This window comes from Meles meles, chromosome 9 (genome assembly GCF_922984935.1).
Source record: "Meles meles chromosome 9, mMelMel3.1 paternal haplotype, whole genome shotgun sequence".
In the NCBI taxonomy this organism is placed as follows: Eukaryota; Metazoa; Chordata; class Mammalia; order Carnivora; family Mustelidae; genus Meles; species Meles meles.
In genome coordinates, this window is record NC_060074.1 from 45,997,979 (window position 1) to 46,018,793 (window position 20,815).

The 20,815-nt window shown below is 53.1% G+C and overlaps 1 protein-coding gene across 5 annotated transcripts in view; it reads right to left on the reverse strand.

Annotated features, from left to right (window-relative positions):
• The window catches only part of HDAC4 (histone deacetylase 4), a 290,774-nt gene that overhangs the window by 113,796 nt on the left and 156,163 nt on the right, over window positions 1-20,815 (reverse strand). For all 5 annotated transcript variants that reach the window (XM_046018154.1, XM_046018153.1, XM_046018155.1 and 2 more), the window contains one exon: window positions 1,441-1,685. In XM_046018154.1, coding sequence (XP_045874110.1) covers window positions 1,441-1,685 — 245 coding nt within the window. The remainder of the gene's footprint in view (window positions 1-1,440; window positions 1,686-20,815) is intronic.

Sequence of the window (20,815 nt, forward strand, 5' to 3'; positions counted from 1 at the left end):
TATTGCTTATATACCAGAGCGCCCGGGGGGTTCAGTCGGTGAGGCATCTGCCTTCAGCTCAGATTGTTACCCCGGGGTCCTGGGATTGAGGTCTGCATTGGGCTCCTTGCTCTGAAGGGAGTCTGCTTCTCCCTCTGCCTCTGCCCCTCTGCCTGCTTGTGCTCTCTCTCTCTCTCTCAAATAAATAAAATCTTTCAAAAAAAAAGAATACCGCTTACACACTGAACTGTCTCAGAAATACAAGGTTACATACGATGCATGGAGACTAATTTTACCTTTTGGTAGCCAGGCTCCCAGTGCTCCGCACCGATCCCTGCCTCCTGGTGTTCACCCTCGGCTGGGCACCTCCCAGGACGTGCCTGGGTCTGCTGATATGCACGACCAGCAGAGTCAGGCAGGGCAGGGAACAGGTCACGTCTAAGACCGGGCCACAGGAGACACATGGGCTGTTCCCTGTAGGGGGCTTCGTTGGTGACAAGGCTTGAGCCTCCTGCCCGTGACCACATGAATGAGCCTGGAAGTGGATCCCACAGCCCTGACCGTGGTCTCATGGGGGACCCTGGGTCATGGCCACCAGCTAGGGAGACCCTCATTCAGACCACAGAAACTATGAGGTAATGCATGTTTTTCTTCTGTTTTAAATAGCTAAGTTCGAGGTATTTTGTTACACACCAACAGATGACTTATGCAGCCTGGGGTTTTCTGCTTCGTTTTAGGGCGGCCAGTGCAGAATGTGAGACTACCTTTGGACTTTTAACCTGCCCGCCTGGATCTGTGGGACTGTGCTGCTCTATGTGGTTCTGAATACAGTGGCGCGTGTGGCGCTTAGAGGAGGTCTCCTCAACCACAGAACACAACTTCGCTACACATCACCGACACATGGTTCTTTCCAACGTATTTAATTTTGACCCTCGGGTCAGACTGTGTATTTACAGAGACTAAACGCCACAAGAAGACCTATTCGTTTCTTATTAAATTTAAATGCAAAAAAACCCCCCACATCACCATCTTTTTCCAATTATACGGGATCCATGGGAGAAACTAAGAAAAGACAAATCCTGAGAAAAAAACAAAAATGCTTTTTGAGTACAGCACCCAGAGGTGATCACAGCTAATATTCTGGTGTTCCCTCCCACTGGTCATTTGTCTGTTTGGGGACGCAGCTTATATTTTTGGATGAAAGTAGATGACAAGCCTGTCCCCTCTCTCAAGTCTACTCCTATGGCAGTGACTTTCCCATGATGTGCCGCACGCACCATTGCTGCTGGGCTGGCGGGCGCCCACTAGTTTAGTCCCGGCACAGAGAGGGCCTCCTGTGAGTCACCATGGGGGTGCAGTGCATGGTGGGGAGCACGCCAAGGCAGTGGCCCTTGGGTGCCATGGGGAACCTCACGTCTGGAAGGCTCACACAGGTGCGTGGCTGCCCCACCTCTGACTTACTTTGATGTGCTCGTGCAGCTGGGCCTCGTGCTGCCGGGAGAGCTGCTCGTGCTGCCGCTGGAACTCGGCGATGAGGATCTGCCTCTGCAGCTGCTGCTTCTGCTTCAGGGCCAGCAGCTCCTGCTGCAGCTGCTGCTCCCGGAGGGTGGGCTCCGCCACGGGCAGCGCAAACTGGTGGTCCAGGCGGAGGTCCATGGGCACCGCCGGGGGAGCGACCTGCAGAGGCAGCGCGGAGGCCACGTCCACTGCGGGAAAGAGCAGAGCACAGAAGCGCCGGTCACTGCAGCGGCACGGTGTGCCCAGGCCCCCGCCCACTCTGATGCCGCCGTCTAGTGGTGCCGCCTGCGTGAGCATGGGCGACCCTCGGGATGCCTCTCCCCCCATCTCTTGCCTGGCGGACCCAAAGCACAAGACTCAGGGGTCCTCGGTGGCCTTCCATTCCTTAAGTGCAGAGGGGGCAAAACTGAGGGGCAGGTCAGACCAGGACATGCCATGGCACAAATGCACGGCCCGCCCCGCCCCTGCCACCAGAGGCCCTGATGTGGGCCCAGCAGCAGCTCGGATGACATTTCTGAAAGCCAACAGAGGGAGTACGCGAGGAAATGGCTTTAAGGAAAGCTGAGCGCCAGCGAGAGGAGAGGCAGATGGGCCTGTGCTTTTCTTCTTTGTCATGAGGCCACTAAGGGCTGCACGCAGGAACCACAGGACAGTGTGGGTCCCTGAAGTGGTTCGGATGGACGCTGGGTGGTCAGAGCATTTCCATGGAGAATGTGTTCACCGCCCACAGCCCATAACTGCTCCCCAGCTCGCCTGCATGGGCACAAGCATCAGGTCGTGGGCTTCCCTGCGGCCCAGAGAAACGGATTTGCTTCCCAGGACTACGGTACCACGGAAGAAAAGCCCACGTGATTCTGATTAGCAATAGAAGCTCAATCAATCTTAAAGCTTACAAATCAATAACCAATTAAAGTGAGGATAAGCAGGCAGAAACTCTGATATCACGGCCGTCACGGAAGAGAGGCTGCCGTGGGGGCTCCTTCGCATCAGGTAGAGCAGGTGCACACGAAGGTAGACACTGCGACGGAGCTCCCCAGACACAAAGCCCAGCAGTCCCTCGGGCTCACAGAAACCTCTCTGGAGCTGCGGAGGCCCCGCCCCCTGTGCTCACAGGCCCACAAGCTCCCACCCCTTCCAGAAAGCTCCCCCACAACCTGCCCTGGGCCCAGATCTTCAAGTGACACACACCAGACGGGGGGGGGCCTGGGGCAGGAGACTGAGGCCTCACGCTCCAGAAAGAGAGACCAAACCCTACAAACACGGGCCACCAAGGACCAGTTCCTTGCCCTCAGGGGCCCTCTGCCCAGACCCTCTGAAAGTCCGGCTGTGTTATGCACCTGACCCTGTTCTAGCATCTCCAAATGATGCTGGCCACAGGGCGCCCTGGTCCCAGACATCACCTGGTTCCTCAGAAGTCCGTGCTCCACAGCCTCAAAGCCAGGCTTGCTGGTAAAATAGCCCATAAGTGGAACCGCCCCTTTGGACAGAGCATTCCTGCAGTCACGGCCCAGGTAGCCAGTGGGTCCTCTGGCCGTTCTGATGAGGCAGGGCTGGGACCCTGGGTTCTAGCCACCTGGCCTCTCTGGGCCCCAGTGTCTGGGATGAACACCTGCTCATGGAGCCTGCTGGGCTCAGCTTAGAGGTTGAGTCCAGGATGCTGCCCAGGATGGGGCATGGGCCTTCTAACTCCTTAACAAAATTTCCGTCTCTCCCACCCACAGACCCCAAAGGCACTGCGGCGGCTACACAGGCCTGGAGCTCCCCGAGGCCGGCAGGAACCGGCTGACAGAGGCCCCAGGGCCAGGACCAGCTTCCCCTCGAGGAGCACCTCACCCTGGACCACAGGGCACAGAGGGAAGAAATAGAGCTGTCCAAAAGGTGGCCGGAAAATACTCCGGATCCAACCATCTTGGGAAAGTCCTCAACTCCCTTGACCTCTGAGCCCTGAGAAGACCAGGATAGATGCCAGCGGGCTGCTTGTCTTCCCTTTCCTCCCGCAGTCAGGGAAACGCAACCCCAATTGTTCACATGCATTTCTAACGGCGTCTCAGCCTTGATGGACCAGGAGGATTTTATTTGCTATTTACATGAGATAAATCTACACAAATAAACTGCTTTCATGGACAGGACCAGGGAGAAGGGGCGTGCCACCTGCCCCACCACACAGGAGCTGGTAAAGACGGGATCTTGCCAACTTCCTTTCTTTTTTTTCATCGTTTTTAGTATGAAATATAAAAACAGAAAAACTGGGGCACCTGGGTGGCTCAGCGGGTTAAAACCTCTGCCTTCAGCTCGGGTCATGATCCCAGGGTCCTGGGATCGAGCCCCGCATCGGGCTCTCTGCTTAGCGGGGAGCCTGCTTCCTCCTCTCTCTCTCTCTCTGCCTCTCTGCCTGGTTGTGATCTCTGTCTGTCAAATAAATAAAATCTTTAAAAAAAAACAAAAACAAAAACAAAAAAAAACAGTAAAACTGTAATAGCCCATTTTATAAAACCTCAGTATTTCCCGTACTTGCTTCAGACTTTAAGGAATAAACAGGAGAGCAGGGAGGGCCGCTCAGCGAGCAAACGTGGAGAAAAGGAAGCAGAGCTCAGCTTCTTACAGGAATTCAACATATGCCCTTCTTTCCCAAACGGCTGTATCGTCCCTTGTCCACAAGGCTGACGGGGCTGGACGCCTCCTAAAACACCATGACCGTGGCTGGCCAGTGGGCTCTGCCCTTGTGTGTCCATGGCACAGTCAGGAGGAGGCTCCTGACACAGGGGACACAGGGGAGCTGGAGGGCAGGCCACCCCCGGCTTAGCCAGCCTCTGCTTCCTGAGGACAAGCCCGACTCCATGCGGCTGCTTACACACACCACACTGAGCCACGCAGCCCGCGGCCGCTGGAGGGAGAACACGCCACTCCACCTGTCCAGGTGAGAGCCACCCTGGCTCTCTCCCACTCCACTTGCCTGGCTGAGCAGCCACGTTTCAGCTTAAGAATGGAACCATGGAGAGCTCATGAAAGAAGCACCTGTCCTGCACCTGGTAAGCTGCAGGCATAGTTGGCTCCCATGGCAGGGCTGGTCAGGTGGGACCCGTGCTGCGAGATGGGCCGAGGTGACCAAGATCTTCCCTCTGATGGGGCCGTCCCTGACATGCTGGGCAGAAGCCCCCTCTGCTGCTCACTCTGGCTTCTCCTCTCTTCATTCTAATTGTTCATAAAGGGGGTCAGGGGACCATCTGACACTGAACATAAAACACCTTTTAAGGGATCCTTTTAGTTAACGTCAAAACCATGGCCAAACTTTTCTCCGGACACACAAGTGCCTTTGCTGAGGAGGTGTGCGGGGCCGCTCCCGGGCCAGCCTACAGCAGGCCTGCGGTGAGAAAGCAGAGCGGAGAGGGTCGTGGGCTGATGGCAGGGCTGGGGAAGGGTCCACACGGGGGCTGTGTCTCCATGAGCCACAGGCAGGTGTGAGCAAGGGCCCATGGGGTCCAGGTGTACGTGGAGGGTCATGGGGACGCAGACTGAGCAAATCCGAGGGCATGGCTGGGCAGAGGGCCGTGCTGGGACAGGCTGGGCCACAGAGGGGCCCTCAGCGGGGTGCAGGGAAGTGCAGGTGGCAGGAGGGGCAGGGCAGGTGGTTTCCAGGGATGGCGTTGGCTGTGTGTACCCACCACACACAAGCTGAGCTTCACTGTTTCCTCCAACTTTTCCCAGATTCTTTGGAGCCTGGAATCATGGAGATATTTTGGGGGAACAGTCCCTGGCAGCCCCTGGTCGTCCTTCGGCAGAGCAGAAGTTAGGGGATGCCGGGGTAGTGAGGGGTCCACAGACGACAGGGATGGGGGGGCATTCACAGGGCATGGAGGGCTAAGGGCCAGGGCACTTGCTGACGTGACCAGGACGGCATGCCGTCCTCACTGCGACACGTCTGCTGTATTCCCCAGTTCCCAGGAAGGGAGGGTGCATGGCCTCAGTTTACCGTTCTGAGGCCTCATCTAGAACTTCACCCTTCTAAGACAGCAAAGAGCAGGGCAGACAGAATGGACTGCTCGTCGCAACCCACGTCGGCCACACCAGCTCCTGCCACTCCCTCCTGTTGGAAAACAGCACTGCGTTTACAGGTAGACGTGAAAGCACAACTCTGGACCTGCTGCGGGACAAGGAGACCCTTGCAAGGCCTCTGGAGAAACGCCGCCTCCTCGCCCCTTGCGGGTGGCAGTCGGGTGGCCGGAGCAGAGCTGTCCCAGGGCCTGGCCTGCATGCCTGCCGGGGAGGGGGAGAGTGGCGAGGAGTCACAGCCACAATCCCTGTTCATCACAGCCTCTAGCTGGTGCGTCAAAGAGGACTCGTACTATTTCTGTATCCAAAACTATTTGAAATGCTGTGAGTTCTCAACAGAAACTGCCAGCACTTTTGACCCAAAGCACCCCGAGAAAAACAATACAACCTTCTCTCCATAAAGAATGCAGCATCAAAACAAGAAAGCCTGTATTCTCATGAATATTTTATGTGGACCAGAAAATTGCTTTTATAGGTTGTGCCTTGAGAAACATATTAATACAATCAGACTCATGACGTTAGTGAAAGCACAAAGCCCACATTCAGCGCTTCAACACGGAACGGCAGGCCTGGGCTGTGAACGGCAAGTCCTCAATCAGAAACAGAAAAAAATGTGTTAGTCTCTCTGTTTTTAAATAAATGACCATAAAAAAGGACACTGTAATTTTCCATTACGTGGGTTAGATCCTCCATCCTCAGCGCTACTTCATGCCACCGTACAGACACGGAATAAAGACAAGCACTATTCTCTAGAAAACGCGGTCAAAGTTTAGGGTCTGTTCAAGGAAAGAAGGACTCATTCACATCCAGGGGAAAAGAAGAGCTATTTCAACTTTGTAACTGTGATCTCTTCTTACTCTCACATTCTGTCCACGTGTGATGTGGAAGGGGGACTGAGATGACGGGGAGAGGGGACAGAGGGATGGGGGCATCTTGGGACAGTGTAACTTATTTCAAGGGTCTTCGGTGTTTCACCGCGGCCCACATCACACACACTGAAGTGCATGGCCTCCCGGGGAAAAGCGAGGTAGGAGTGGAACACAGCCACATCCATCAAGGCAGGAAGAATCGACGATCACCCCCAAATTGTGTGCCTGCCCCCTGTCCCCAACAGCATCTGGTTTTGCCAAGCACCCCTTGTTTTTCTTTATGGTTATACCATCCATACGTGTGTCCCAAACACCTCTTCCTTTGCTGACAGAGGCGAGCACGAGAGTCTGATATAGGCTCTCAGGAAGAGATAAAAGTCTCGAAGTCTAATCTGCCTTCAGCATCTAGGACTGTTGGCAAGAAAGAGCTCTGTTGGGGATGAGGACAAAAGTGGTGTCCAGGAAGCCACAGGCCACCCAGTGTGGCAGCTGGTAGGGCAGTCTCATGGGCCAGAACTGCCCCGAATTCCTGCTTCTACGTCCATTGTGGCTGGGCTCCAGGCTTCATGCGAGAGCTACCAAAGTGGGTGCATGGAAGAAAGCGTGTGCTCAGGTGAGTGAAGTCATCGGGCAGGGCATGGAGCAGGACAAGATGGCCCAAATGGCTCAGTGCCAAAGAATAGTAGGGGGCAGGCTCGGTGGCTCATGTCCATAGGGCAAGAGGACAGTGTGGGGCACATGTGCCTGCACTGGACGCTGATGCATTCCCGGCTGGTCAGGTGACCCAGTGTCTCTGGCACAGCCACCACCAGGAGGTTGGCCTCATCAGCCTCCAGGAGACTCCCATCTCTGTCCCATCCAGCTTCCCTCTTGGCTCCCCTCTCATTCTGCAGAAATTCCGGCCCCAACCGTGTCTTGAAGAGAAGGCATGAAGAGGTGGGCCCTGCTCATTCTTATTTCCCCTCAATGGGCCGCTACCTTCAGCTGCAGACAGAATTCTAGCTTGAAAACATTTGTCTTCTTGTTCCCAATGTTGTGACCGAAAACCAGGAAGCCATGCTGGTTCCAGATCCCTCGAAGTGATGGGATCCTTCTCTCTGGATGTTTGTGAGGTCTTCTCCTTGTCCCCAGTGTTCCAAAAGTAGTCACACGGCTTGGGGAGGATCTTCTCCAGCTGGCATGGGGCACTTGGCTTCTGCCCTCTCACGGGCATCAGCCTTGACTTACTCCGTTGATTTCCCTCCTCCATCCTCTGCTTTTGAAACTCTTCGATTTGGTACATCTCCTCGAATGACTCTCCAGTTTTCTCTTCCATTTTCTCCTATCTTCCTCTCCTTTGTCTTCTGCTCAAGGCCATGACACTTCCTTTGATGGATATTCTAACCTTTCCACTGGGTTTCCCATAATTTCTGCTCTGATATTTTTAACAGACGACTCACAGGGCCACACTGAGAGACCAATGACGCCCCAATATTCTATCTTACAAGCCATCCTGTTCTGACCCCGTGGACAAGTCAGCCTCCCAGGTCTCTGAGGACGGCAAAGAGAGCCATGCCCTCTGTTTGCTTTGAACCTCCCTGCTGCTGGGCTACGCCCCAAGTGGGAGCATAGGCATAGACCCTTGCTGGAAGCAGCCAGCAGAGTGGGCTCTCAGGTCTGAGTCTCCCTGCAGGGTGTGTGGAGCTGGCATTCACTAGGACTCACACCCGTAAGACTTTCCGCGTCGGCTGGCCACACTTCTCCAACGGGGAGCCTTCTCATCTCGGCATGAAGGGTGAAAGTTAGGCCTTCGGGGTGCAGAGAGAGGGTCACTGCACTCAGTACAAATACAGGAGTTTTAACTCCTGCTCTCGTTACAGCGTCCACATCCTCAGCTCATTCGTGTCCCCAGACAAGGCCTTTTTCCAGAGGAAGAAACCTCCAGCTGCTCACCCCTAGGTGGAGGCCTGCCCCGAGCACCATCGGGAGGACATCCAGGAGCCTCCCACGTCTGCCTCGACACCCCTCTCAGCCCCGTCCCAGAGGGAGAGGCACTGCTCTGGAGGTGGGTGTGTGGGGTAACTGGTGGGTGGGGGTGGGGGGCGGGGCAGGGCTGGCTTTCCCCGGTCAGTGGCCGCAATGGACACCACCTGCTCTCTGCCTCCCATCACAGGCTGCTACTGTTATTCCCTCTTCCGCTCACCCATGTTTGAGGCTTGGGACCTTTCTCTGGAACGCACTGGCGTAGACCAGCCCTCAAGCCATTTTTTTCTGTAATACTTCAGAACATAGTTCTGAACAAACTCTATTAAAAAAACAATCAAATATCATTCATATACCCAAGTAAATTAACGATTCCATGACGTTATCAAATAGCCACAAAGCGTTTCCAAGTTTTAGAAAATTCCATACATGTTTTTTAAACTTTATTCAAACCAAGACCCAAATAAGGTCCATATGTTGTGCTGGCTGACGCGTCCCTTCAATCGCTTTTACTCTAAAGGTTCCTCCTCCTTCTCCCTCCAGCACCCCCTACAACACTGTCGTCTGCCCTGGCCTGGAGATGGCGGGCACCACCTGGGCTGCAGGTCTCTGGCCTGCATATCTGGTGATCTGGAAGCAGGGTCTGGAGGTGTGGGCAGACCACCTCCGCGCAGAGGCTCCTCCGGTGGCTCAAGGGACTGTCGCGTCTCCATGGGTCTTCCTGCCGACCGTGGCCAAGGCCAGGACATCAAGTTGTAAGGCACGCCTGCCCATACTGCCCTAGCCTCACGACTCACTGTCTGATTTCTGTAATGAGGAAGGACCCCGAATCAACCATCTTCTCGCCCTGACCATGTTTAGAAGGAGGGCAGGACAGGTGTCTGGTCTCTTCCTTTACCTGCCAGTTTTTAAAAAATAATGAGTTGATCCCCATCATCCTCCATGTGTGAGAGACGAGGAGGCCTTCTGTTCCTCAAGATCAATCAGAGCCCACTGCAGTCCGGCTCGGACTGTGTTCTGACAGTAGACCCCTCCTTGACCAGCGAGGGCCCTCCAGCGTGGCCTACTGCTGCTCCGAAGCCAGCCAAAGCCCTCGTTCTGTGGTCACGAGACAGGCCGGGCAATCCTCACACATTTTTGACCCCTCTAGGAATCAGATGTTCCTCCAAGGAGAAGTGGGTCCCGTTGGTGGGAGGCAGTGTTCAGAGACCACAACCTCTGTGTTGTCCGCGTGGCATGTCCCCATGAGCTCTGCTGGGGACTGGTATGTTCTGGGGTTCTTGGGAATTTCAGGAGGGAGCACAACTAGATCCGTATGTTCAAGCTGCCATGTCGCTGTCTACCTTCAGAATGCATAACCTATCAGAACCAGCATTCGAAAGGACTGAAGACACTTCATCAAGATCCATTCAAAATACTGATTTACACGGCTTATCACTTTCCCCGAAGTGTTCTTAAGTGGATTACAACTATTCTATTTGACGCTGTGCTGTGGGGGCGGCTGTAAAGCGGGGATGAGGGTGGAAGTCCAGATTTTAAATGTGAAGACTTAAAAATATTCTGTAGGGAATGCAGGCGGCAGAAGCTCCTACCTTAGCTTCACACATAACTGAGGATATAGGGTATTTCTCTGCGCTCCATGTAGACGCATACACGCAATGCCAAAGAAATCAACGCATATTAACAATTTACTAGAAGTTAAATTACGCTTGAAAAATAAAAATAAAATGATTATGGCCCGAGGAGAGGCCGTTTTGCTTTCTACTGTTTTGTTTTCAACGGACATCAAAATGTAAAGAACTAAATATAATACATGGAGGTATTTATGGCTTTTTACAGACGCGTATCTAAGGGAAGGTGTTCTCATCTGGTGTGGGGCAGGGAGAGGTACACGGCCTATGCAGATATCAAAGGTAACCCTCTGAATTGTATTTTTTGTGCATGTGATTTCCTTGCAGGTTCTAGAAATCAAGCAGGGAGCAGCATATACTTAGGCCCTGGTTTCCTCCTTTCTTCTGCCTTCCAGCCAAGAAGGGAGTTGATGACTCTCCCAAGTCAATGAGAAATCTACTATCTGCCCCCTGCTGGAGGGAGACAGGAGGTCCTGGAGGGCAAGCCTTCAGCTTCCCCCCTCATCACCAGGGGATCGCAGGTCCTGTGGGCTGACCCCGCCCGGAGGCTGGACATGCCAAGTCACATAATGTGGACAGTAAGCGACTGCTGAGGAACCTCAAGTGCAGAGAGACTAGGCAGCCATGATGGAGGAATGCGGAATGGGAGCCGGGCATCTAAAAGGTAGAAGGATCGGGACTGAGCTGAAGAGGGGCAGGGCACCCTGGGTGGCTCTCGGGCCAGGGGGGTGGCTGCAGCTCTGGGACTTGGGGCATGGCTGGTTGGCACCCCGAAGCCCGAGAACCCTGCTCAGGAGCACCTACCGGCACTGGGGAGCTGCCTGACCCCTGCCTCTCCCTGTGACTCCAGCATGGGTCTTGGTCACGACCACAGCTGGTCTTCCCTGTAATTACTAGCCCACTCGAGCACTCTGCCGTTCGGCGCTCTCCACGAGCAAACTCCTGTTCCTGAAAAGCTCTTGGTGCCGGGTCCGCCCCGGGGTCAGCCCCACGAGGCTCTGCTCAAGGCTGAGACAACGGCCCCCAAAGCACAGCCTCGTGACCAGCACCAGGAAGATAGGCTTAAAAGCACAGCAGAGCCCCATGTCCCCTGCTAAGCACAGAGACGAAACGGAAAACCTCTGATAATGCTATCTTCAGCACAAAAGACAAAAAGCTACAGCTAACACCACAGGTATGTTTCCCTCCACTGTCTCTTTATTCCCCTAATTTGGCTTTCTCCCTTTTCACTGCCAAACTAGATGTTTCGACAGTATCTCCCCGGCAGAAGGTCTGAGATCCTCCCATGTACCCACACGGCATGGACTCTGGGCTACAGCCTCTGCCATCCTGGAGGGGGCATCCCCACCACTGGCCAGGGGTTCCCCATGGCCTGGCTCCCTCCAGCAAGCCCCTCCTAACTTCTCAGTTGTCTGTGGGCCCCAAAGAGAACATTCCGGCAGGGAAGGCAAGCCCGTGGAGCTGCAGGAAGGGTTCACAAACACACGTCCTTCCTTCCTAGCCACATCCCAGCAAATCGTCATGGGAGACATCGGGATGCAAGATGAGGCGACTCCTGAGAACCAGCTCTGTGCTCTGCAGTCCCAAGAACGGGGCACCACTTCCAAGTAAAGCTCAGAGAGGAGTCTACGCAAGGGCCGCTGGGACGTCAGTTCACAGGATACCCGGTAGGGAGACCTGGGCTCTCCACATGTCCACGGGCAGGTTGGAGCCCGCAGGCAAGGCTAGCATACAGAGACGGGGGCCATGGTGACAGTGTGGACTCCGGGGCTGGCTGACCTAGGAGGAGGACCCTGGCTGACACCAGGACGCCCGCTCCTTGCTGGGCAATGTGGCCCATTCTCACCATGAGAAGCGTGGGCATGTGGCTGGTGCTATGCAAGCCGGAGCAGGATGCGCCTCAAAATGGTCCCCCATCATGGGGGCCATGCAGCTGAGGCTGGCAGCCAAAGTGAGGAACGGGTGTCTGGGAGAGGCGTGCGGAGCCAGGCCCACCCAGCCTCATGTGCTCCTGAACCTGACCCCTGAAACGTGGGGCCAGAAGGTACTGTTTCGCCACAAGATGAAACGGGGCAGTCGGCAGGCTGGGAGCAAGTTCCAGAAGGAAGCTGGCTCAGCCCCAGGGGTGTGCTTGTCTGACCCACACAACTGAAGGCAGAGTCTGTGGAGGAGTGGGAGGAGAGGGGTGGCCTGTGGCTGGCCAGGGCAGGGTGAAGCCGCCCGCAATCCAGACTCCAGTAACCCAGATGCAGGCCCATTCTCATCTGCTCACTGGCATCAGCCACTCTGTGAATCTGGCTGGCCAGCACTGTCCTGGAGTGTCCAGGTACCGGCTAAGGGGGATAGGGACACCCTAAGCCCCGGGGACAGCTCTCTCCATGGGAGCGGGGATGTCCCTTTCTATAATCAAGTTATTTTTAGCAAAATCAATTGTAAAGGATAAAACCTTATTGACCATGCAAGGATTTTGGAAAATTCCATTCTGTTCTTGAACCAGCAGTAAAGAAGCGGGATTGGAAAATGTCACCACGATGGATTATGCTGTCAGGATCCCAAAGAAAGGACCACGGCAAACATTGTTTCTTCTCCTGGATTTACGAATCAGCACAAGTTGTTCACTTTTTAGGCTGGAAACCCCATTAGTGAAACAGACATTGGCCATCCCAGGACCATCTTGAAAAGCGGTGTGGTCACAGCATTGGGTGGGGAGAGGCATAGATACATGCAGGGAACCAGAAGCCAGCACATCCTCATGCTGCCAACCACCGGCCACACCCTGGTGTGACCCAAAACCATTGCATCACCTCGTGTCCCAGGGGTGCAAGCAAATCCCGAGTGCAATAGCCCACCTGCTGGCCAAGGCCGCCTCCCACAGCAGGCCCCGCCCCTGCCCCAGCTGGACCTCCTGCTCAGCACACCTGCAGCATCTATAGCGGCACAGGTGGAGGTCCTGGGTACTCACACACCCGGAACCACACGGAACACTCAACTCAGGTGACAGGAACAGGAGCTGGAAGCACTGGAGCTTGACAGGGTCCCAGACAGATGAGAGGGCAAGGGCTTTCTACGGCAGAGGGAAAAAGGAACTCGGCCTCACACATAGGCACGGAGCTCGATGAGGATCCTGCTGAGTTAGACCAGGCCTCTCTCCCTCCAGTGCACTCTCCCTCTTCCCCTCGGAAAGAAACAGAAGGCTGCTGTGGCACAGGAGGATGAAGAGAAGGGAATGAAGACAATGGAGCAGAATCCTGCCTTCCTAACATTGCCGTATAAACCCGAAGTCCATGAGGCTGCTGCTCCCTTCCTCGCTTCCGCCACCAGCCCCGCTGGTGGCACAGAATGTTGGCTCCAGGCCCCTCTCCCAGCCACGGGTCACTGACAGCACAGGGTCAGCGGTCCTGCTGCCTGCCCTTCCCACCTCCTGGGCAGCTGGGTCACGGTCTGCTTCCATCCTGGACGACCTGTTGTAGAGTTAGGCTCCTCACATGAGCCTCTGTTTAGCTCAGAACTCTGCAGAGGCAATACTGGAACACAGCTGGCTGAGAATGTTCCAGAACTGCTGGAAGACATGAATCTGCAGATGCAGAAACACCGAAGCAGGAGAGAAAAAAAAGAAATAAATTAAGATAATTTCAAGGTGGACCTGCAGACACCAAAGAGAAGACCTTGAAACAGAAGCACAGTGTCCTACAAGGGGAATGACTGTGACCACTCCTGAGTGTGGGGAGAAATAATGTCCAGTTGGAATGAGGGGTGTAGAGAAACCATCTGCCAAGAGCAGCACAAACCACGTACAGACTTGTGTCCCCTCAGAGATGAAGACAGACGAGAACTTGCCGAGATGCCTTCGGTTCAGGGACAAGGTGAGCAGAGAAACACACGGAGATGAAGATGGAAATGAACCCAAGCACATGCTGCCTGCGCCCGAGGGATAAGCCCAGCCTCTCCCTGTGGTGCAGGACTCCACAACAAGGAAAACCCTGGCCCGAGGCAGGGACAGAGGGGTGGCAAGGGTTAATGGTGCTCTAGATACTTCTGTGGCTTAGCAGGCTGGGGCAGAAAGCACTGAGTGCACATAGTCGACTTTCATCCCATCACGCTGGGAACAGTGCAGAACTTCGGAAGCAGTGAGGATTCACAACCCGTCAGAGAGAACTTTAAGGAAAAACAGAAACATCACCGCCAACCACATATGTGTACACAGGTATGTGTACACATACATCACATGCACACACACAGCAACACACGCACCACACATGTGCACACACTGCATATGAGCACGCACCATGCATGTGTGCAAACACCACATATACACTGCAACACAACATGCAGGCGCATGCAACACACAAACACATGCACACTGTACGTGTGCACACATGCATATACATCCACACATCACATATACCACACATGCACCACACACAGGTGCACACACATACACCACACATGCACCACACGTGCACACACCGCACACATACACCACACACACACACCACACAGGTGCACACACCACGCCACACATGTACACACACACGCACACACAGCTGCGTGCCTCCCAATGACAGAGCACACCTCATCTATAAGGTTTTGCCAAAACAACCACACTTGAATCTGATCAAACCTCTAGATGCCGGGTGCCTGGTTGGCTCAGTGGGTTAGGCCTCTGCCTTCGGCTGAGGTCATGATCTCAGGGTCCTGGGATCGAGCCCAGCTCAGTGGGGACCCTGCTTCCCCTGCCCCCCCACCGCCTGCCTATCTGCCTACTTGTGATCTCTGTCAAATAAATAAAATCTTTAAAAAAACAAAACAAAACAAAAAAAACCTCTAGATGCTTTAGACACAACTACTAATTTCCAGGAAACACAAACAACCGAGGTTCACTTTAAATGACAAGACGGGAGATGGGTGAAATTAAGCAAAATTTAAAATACAGGAAAACTCCACAAGACAAGCCACCTAGAATCTTCACAGATGAACCACAAGGGTCAAAACTGAACAGACCCAACAGGCAGGGAGAAGGTGCTAACGGGGTAACGGGAGACTATGACATATACCAGCCACCCGTGGGAGTGCTCGCTGGACCCGAGGAAACAGTGACCGGAATCTATATGTACATGGTAAACATGGCTGGAGACACAGAAACACTGTGTGAGTACTGTTAATCTTGTCTAAACAGAAAAATGGCCTCTTACCGGGGGTCAAACCACAGTCCCTGCCTTTTAGAGACACAGGCCCTCGTGTGGCTATAGATGGGGTGATGCGGTAAGTAGGATTTCATTCAAAACGAACACAAGGGCAGAGGTGGTGAGTAAGTCAGGGCACAGATAAGACACAGCTGGAGGTCCCCGGGCACCGCCCAGGTTGGCTGACGGGAACAGTGTGGGGTTCCTTCTAGTATTTTCTGCACTTTCAAATGTACGTAAAATTTTCTATGACACAAAGTTCATTTTTAAAAAATTATATTCCTAAATATGGATCAAAAAAGAGATCACAACAGCCGTTTAAAAATAATTAAGAGGGAAAGATAATGAAAAAAGGACCTAGAATAAGTTGTGAGCTTCTACTCTTACTGTACTCGGAGGAAAATCGAAAGCCTTACACAGTTACATCTGACAATAATAAACATACAAACCAATAAGCTAGCTATCGCTCTAAGAAGTTAGAGAAAACACTAGACTAAATGCAAGGAAGACAGACTGAGATAATAAATATATAAATGAAATGGAAAATATCCATTACATAACTTCACGTATACCAACACAACACAAAATTGATTCTTTAAAAAGACCAATAGCATAGACACACTTCTGGTGAGAGTGGTTTATGGCAGAGACTGAAAACATAACCGAATACAATGAACAACTCCAGGCCTATCAGTTTTAAGGCCTACATAAGACAACAGACATATTTCTAGAGAAATAAAAGTTTCCCAAATTGATAAAAAACAGAATTAGAGTAACCCTTTAATCACAAGCTAAATTGACCCAATACTTTAAAATCTTCCCACAAGGATCGTATTAGAGATGGTATTGCCAAACTTCAACTAACTGCTCATTCAGTTTTAAAGAAAACTTCCAAGGAACAGAAGAATAAAGGGTACCCCGAGCTCATGCTGTGAGGCTAGGAAGAAACCTTGTTACAGAAACCAGGCAAAGAGACATTAAAAAATGATAGTCTCTGTCATGAACAGGGCCTCAAGAGTCCCAAATAAATTATTAGCAAGCTTAATCTAGCAGTATATAAAAAAAGATAATCCGCCAAGACAAGTGGTATTTTAAAATGAGAAAAGCAACATGTACACAGAACATCTATAAACACGATTCACTACACTAATAACAATGATCTTAATGAAAATAAACACATTATAAACCCAACAACTCTCCACATTATAAAAGCTCTTAACAAACTAAGAATAAAAGAGAATTTCTTTAGTCTCAAAAAGGGTATCTATTAAAAAAACCACGGCAAATACTGCTTTTGATGATGAACCTTGAACAAGACAAGATTCCAGCCAGAGAAAGCAGATAGAGTAACAACATAAGAAGAAAGGGAAGAGACAAAACCATCACGATTCACAGACTCTTAGGACTGTTAGTACGGAACACTACCCCTGCCCCCAAGAAGGAATTACAGAGAAGTTAGTAAAACTTAGAAGGACACTGAATGAAACAAGGCAAGATCAACAGGGGAAAACCAACTGGATTTCAACATAATACAACAAGAAAGTAGGCCTAATAATATTTAAAAAAAAAAAAATTGTCCAAAATTTTATGGCTAAATTCTACACTGTTACAGACATCTACAGAGACGATGACAAAGACTGTTAAGAAATGTTTTAAACAACTGAAGGATGTGGAGAGATGGGCTAAGCAAGGGACGAGAAGACACTATCGCAGAGACGCCCATTCTCTCCAGACTAAGCTGTGGATCCGACGCACAGGCTACCAGGAACAGGATAGAGAGATCGCAGACAAAACAGGACAAAACAGACCTGGGAGCCTCAGTCAAGGTGTTTCCGCAGAAGGCAGCAGCATGTCCCCCTCGGGGAACAATAGCAGAGACCGCCCCGAACACAGGTGACAAGAAGACGGAAGTCACCCCCAATCACACCACAGGCCAAATTTATTCTGCCGGAATTAAGACTCAAATGTGAAAGACAAAACTCAAGAAAAACTCACGATGCAAAAAGGGCTTAGCACCAAACAAGTCTGAGCAGCCTGGCTACCTTCACAAGTCCGATCTGCTCCGTAGACACTGTCTGGAAGCGGAAGGCTGGGCCCTGGCGAGGCTTGCTGGAGCCATATGGAAGCCATCAAGGGCTTGTCTCTATTACCTGTAAGGGCTTCCTACTAATCTGTATGAAAAGGAAAAGGAAAACGGGAGTTGCGGGGGGTAGGCTTCTCGAAGAAGAAGGGCTCCTAATGGCAGAAAAAAAGTGGCGGAAAGGCCATAAGACCTGCGGAGCCTCCTTGAGACACCACAAGCTCCCGGCAACACACATGAGGCTGGGCCTTCGGGAAAATGATCAGCTTGCCCTTAGGAAACTGAATCTTGGCTCGCAGACCCAGAAATTCCACTCCGGAGCGTGTCCATGCTTGGGAAAGGCCCACACACGTATGAGCACAGGGCCAGACTCGCACTCACAGACAGGACTCACGGGAACCGTGACCACCAACACATTGGCAGGGGGATGTCAAGAGGGCGTCTCCGTACTTAGTAATGAAAAGGAGCGAGAAACAGCTACACACAATGTCACAATTGGATCTCAGGAACAAGCTGGAGTGAGAGGAAAACCCGCCGCAGGATGACAGCACTTTTAAACAGCGTGCTATTCAAGGAACCAGACGAACCCATCAAAACTAGTTCTTCCAAGAAAGCAAGTCAGGGACAAGCAGCAGAGTGAGAAGGGGGCTTATTCCGTGGAGGGCTGGCCACGATTCCTTGCATTTGCTACTGGCCTCGGAGCAAAAGGGCTCAGGCAGCCCCCCGGGGGGAGATGAGCTGCACGGAAAGCAGCCCAAGGAAATATCTCACTCCATTCTGCAGCAAGTGGGACTCCTTTGGGGTCATAAGGTCCTCTAATGATAAAGGACAGAATCCTACCTTCCGCACTTCTTAGGAGCAGAGCGCCTTTGACGTGTACCAGAACATGTACACATGGCGAGTATGGGCTGCACGTCCGGCAGGAGGCCGGGCAAGGCAGCTAGACCATCCCTGCAGAGGTCAGTGCTGCCCCTGCCACGGGGAAGGAGGGACGAGAAAGGCCGTGACCCTTCCCCAGCCTGGTCCCAGACTGCCTACTGCACGCACCCTGCAAACTACCCTCCACAAACGCAGAGGTCTTTTATACTGAAAAACGTCACCCAAAAGGGGGCAGACGTTGGCTGGTGAAGACCTATGTCTTCACAGGCAAGATGAAGGAAACCTCGCTTGACTCACCCGTGGTCACTTCCTCAAGAGATTTCATTCTAAATTCCATTTAAATTGACCTGCAAGAATCCATTTTAAATGAAAATTTTTGACAAAAGGAAATACATTGTTTCTTCCGTCTTGCTTCTTTTCATAGCGGAAACACAGAATTGATGCTTCTCATAAAACAAAATCATGAAGCAGCATGGAATCCAGCTTCCAGAAAGCTAGAAAGACAGAATGCTCCTCCCCAAGGAGAAGACAGAGTCCTCCCCAAGGGCCCAGCTTTGCCACTTCTCCGACAGTGCTGAAAGCCCAAGTGCTGAGAGTGACAGGCCCCCGGATCAGTTGTGCACGTGGAGGAGGATATCAACGGCACGGAGGCTGACCGTCACGGAAAGTAACTTCACTGACACATGCATCTGAAAACATTTCAAGTGTCACTGCTTAACCTGCATGCGGTGGTCACCAGGCAGCGGCAAGAGTTCCCCAAGCCAGGGGCTTTGTCTGAAGGAAGGGCTGTGGTCACCGGCCTGGGTGATCCCATAGCTGGGGCTGCAGAAACAGCTTTCCATCCGGCCGGGACCTGCCACAGTCCTCAGAATCCTGCACATGAAAGCACCGTCCTGGACTCGTACAGCGAGCTGCTCAGGTCATTTCTTGAAAATCCAAGCAAACACTCTGCAAACAAAAGGCGGTGGCGACGCGCCCCGGTGAGAAGCCTCACGGTGGGGGGTGGGGTGGGGGGGGCAGGTGGGCATGCTGTGGGCACTGAGTCAAGATGCCAGTCTGATGGTAGAAGCCTTCCATTCTCCTCAGCCTCCTGCCTCAAAGAAGCCATTTCCCGGACCATAGGGCCATTTGGAATATAATCACCTTTAAAAACGAAAAACACTCCTGAAGACTTCTCTTAAGTTTCTCAAGTGACGCGGGAAGGGGTCGGGAGGACCATTATCTGTTCCCCGCAGATTTCAATTTTGAAGTCCGCTTGACAGGGTTTGTAAAAAGAAATGCATAAAAGGGAACAAGAACGGAGATGTTTCAGATTTCTGCAGGATACCTGGGAGTCCAATTAATCTTTAACTCATATTGTGAAAACACAGCTTTGAAAGGTGTTTACACCCAACCGCCTCCTGGCCCAGCAGAGGAGGGTTCACCCCTGACGCTTGAAGAACAGCTTGTTACGAACACAGGCTGACAGCACCCCGGCCGCTCCGAATGCTACACTCGGGGGACAACCAGGAGACCTCCAACTCTCCATCAGACAAGGAGAGGACAGCCACAGGATTCGGGGAGCGGGGAAGGGGTGCACCTAAGCAGGGGGAGTAAATGAGCCCAGCCCAGAAGCCAGGATGGCTGGGGACCTCTCGGCCGGGAAGGCCACTCTCCCATCAACCTCTGACCCCACGGTCCTCCAGCCCCCCGCATGCGGGGGCTCCTGGAGTAGCAGGGAGTGGAGGGCCAGAGCTGGGTGCTGGCCTCAGGCAGGAGCCGTCAACACAACCACCCGGCTTGCTGGACACTCACTCTTAGATACCAGCCAAATTTAGCAAAGCCTCTACCATGAATAACAAAAACTGAGTATCCCAACAAGCACCCCCACAGCCCTCGGGAGAGTGCTGTGTGCAGCCTTCACTCGCCCTGGGAATGCGGGGGTGGGGTGATGGCTGTGGGTGCCTGTTGTTCTCCCCTCTGCCTGGAACGGTGCGGGGACCACAAAGGTGGCCCCGACAAGGAGGGAAGGAGGGACTGGAGCTGCTCACCAGCCCCTGAGCTGCCTGAGAACCTCCTGCGAGGCCGGGCCGGGCTGGAGAGGGACCTACGCGCCTAGAGCCGCACCGTTGGAGGCTGCCTGCTTGGCGGAGGGCCGCCGATGAAGCCCTGGTGAGTTTAGAAAGAACACAGTCCCCCCAAACCCTCGAGTCAGTGGCCTTGCCCAGTGCGCCTGAGGTGGGCCTCCCGCGGGCTCCGTGAAGCGGCTCCTGGAATGTGCTCTTCTACGGCCCAGAGCTGCCTCCTCTGGGAGGGAGTCCCACAGCCGGGGTTCACCCCAGGACTGCCACCGCACCGTGTGCTCCTGGGTTGGGGGACCCATCTCCGTCCTGGTCCCCCATTCACACCTGGTGTCTCTTCAGCTCTGAGAGGGGCCAGGGCCATCTTCCCAGCTCCAGCCACAGTGTTCCCACCAGAGAACCAGGCCTAGGACAGGCCTTGGGCTCATGCACGGAAGGCGAACAGCACACAAGTGTCGGCTGCCTCCCTGGACCGTCCGCAACAAACATGACAAGCCTCAGCCAACCCCCCACCCCTACCCCCAGAGTGCGCAGTCTGGAGGGGGAGGTGAAAGCAACGGATGTGACAGTGTGAGCCACGTGGCAAGCAGGACAAGCGGACCCC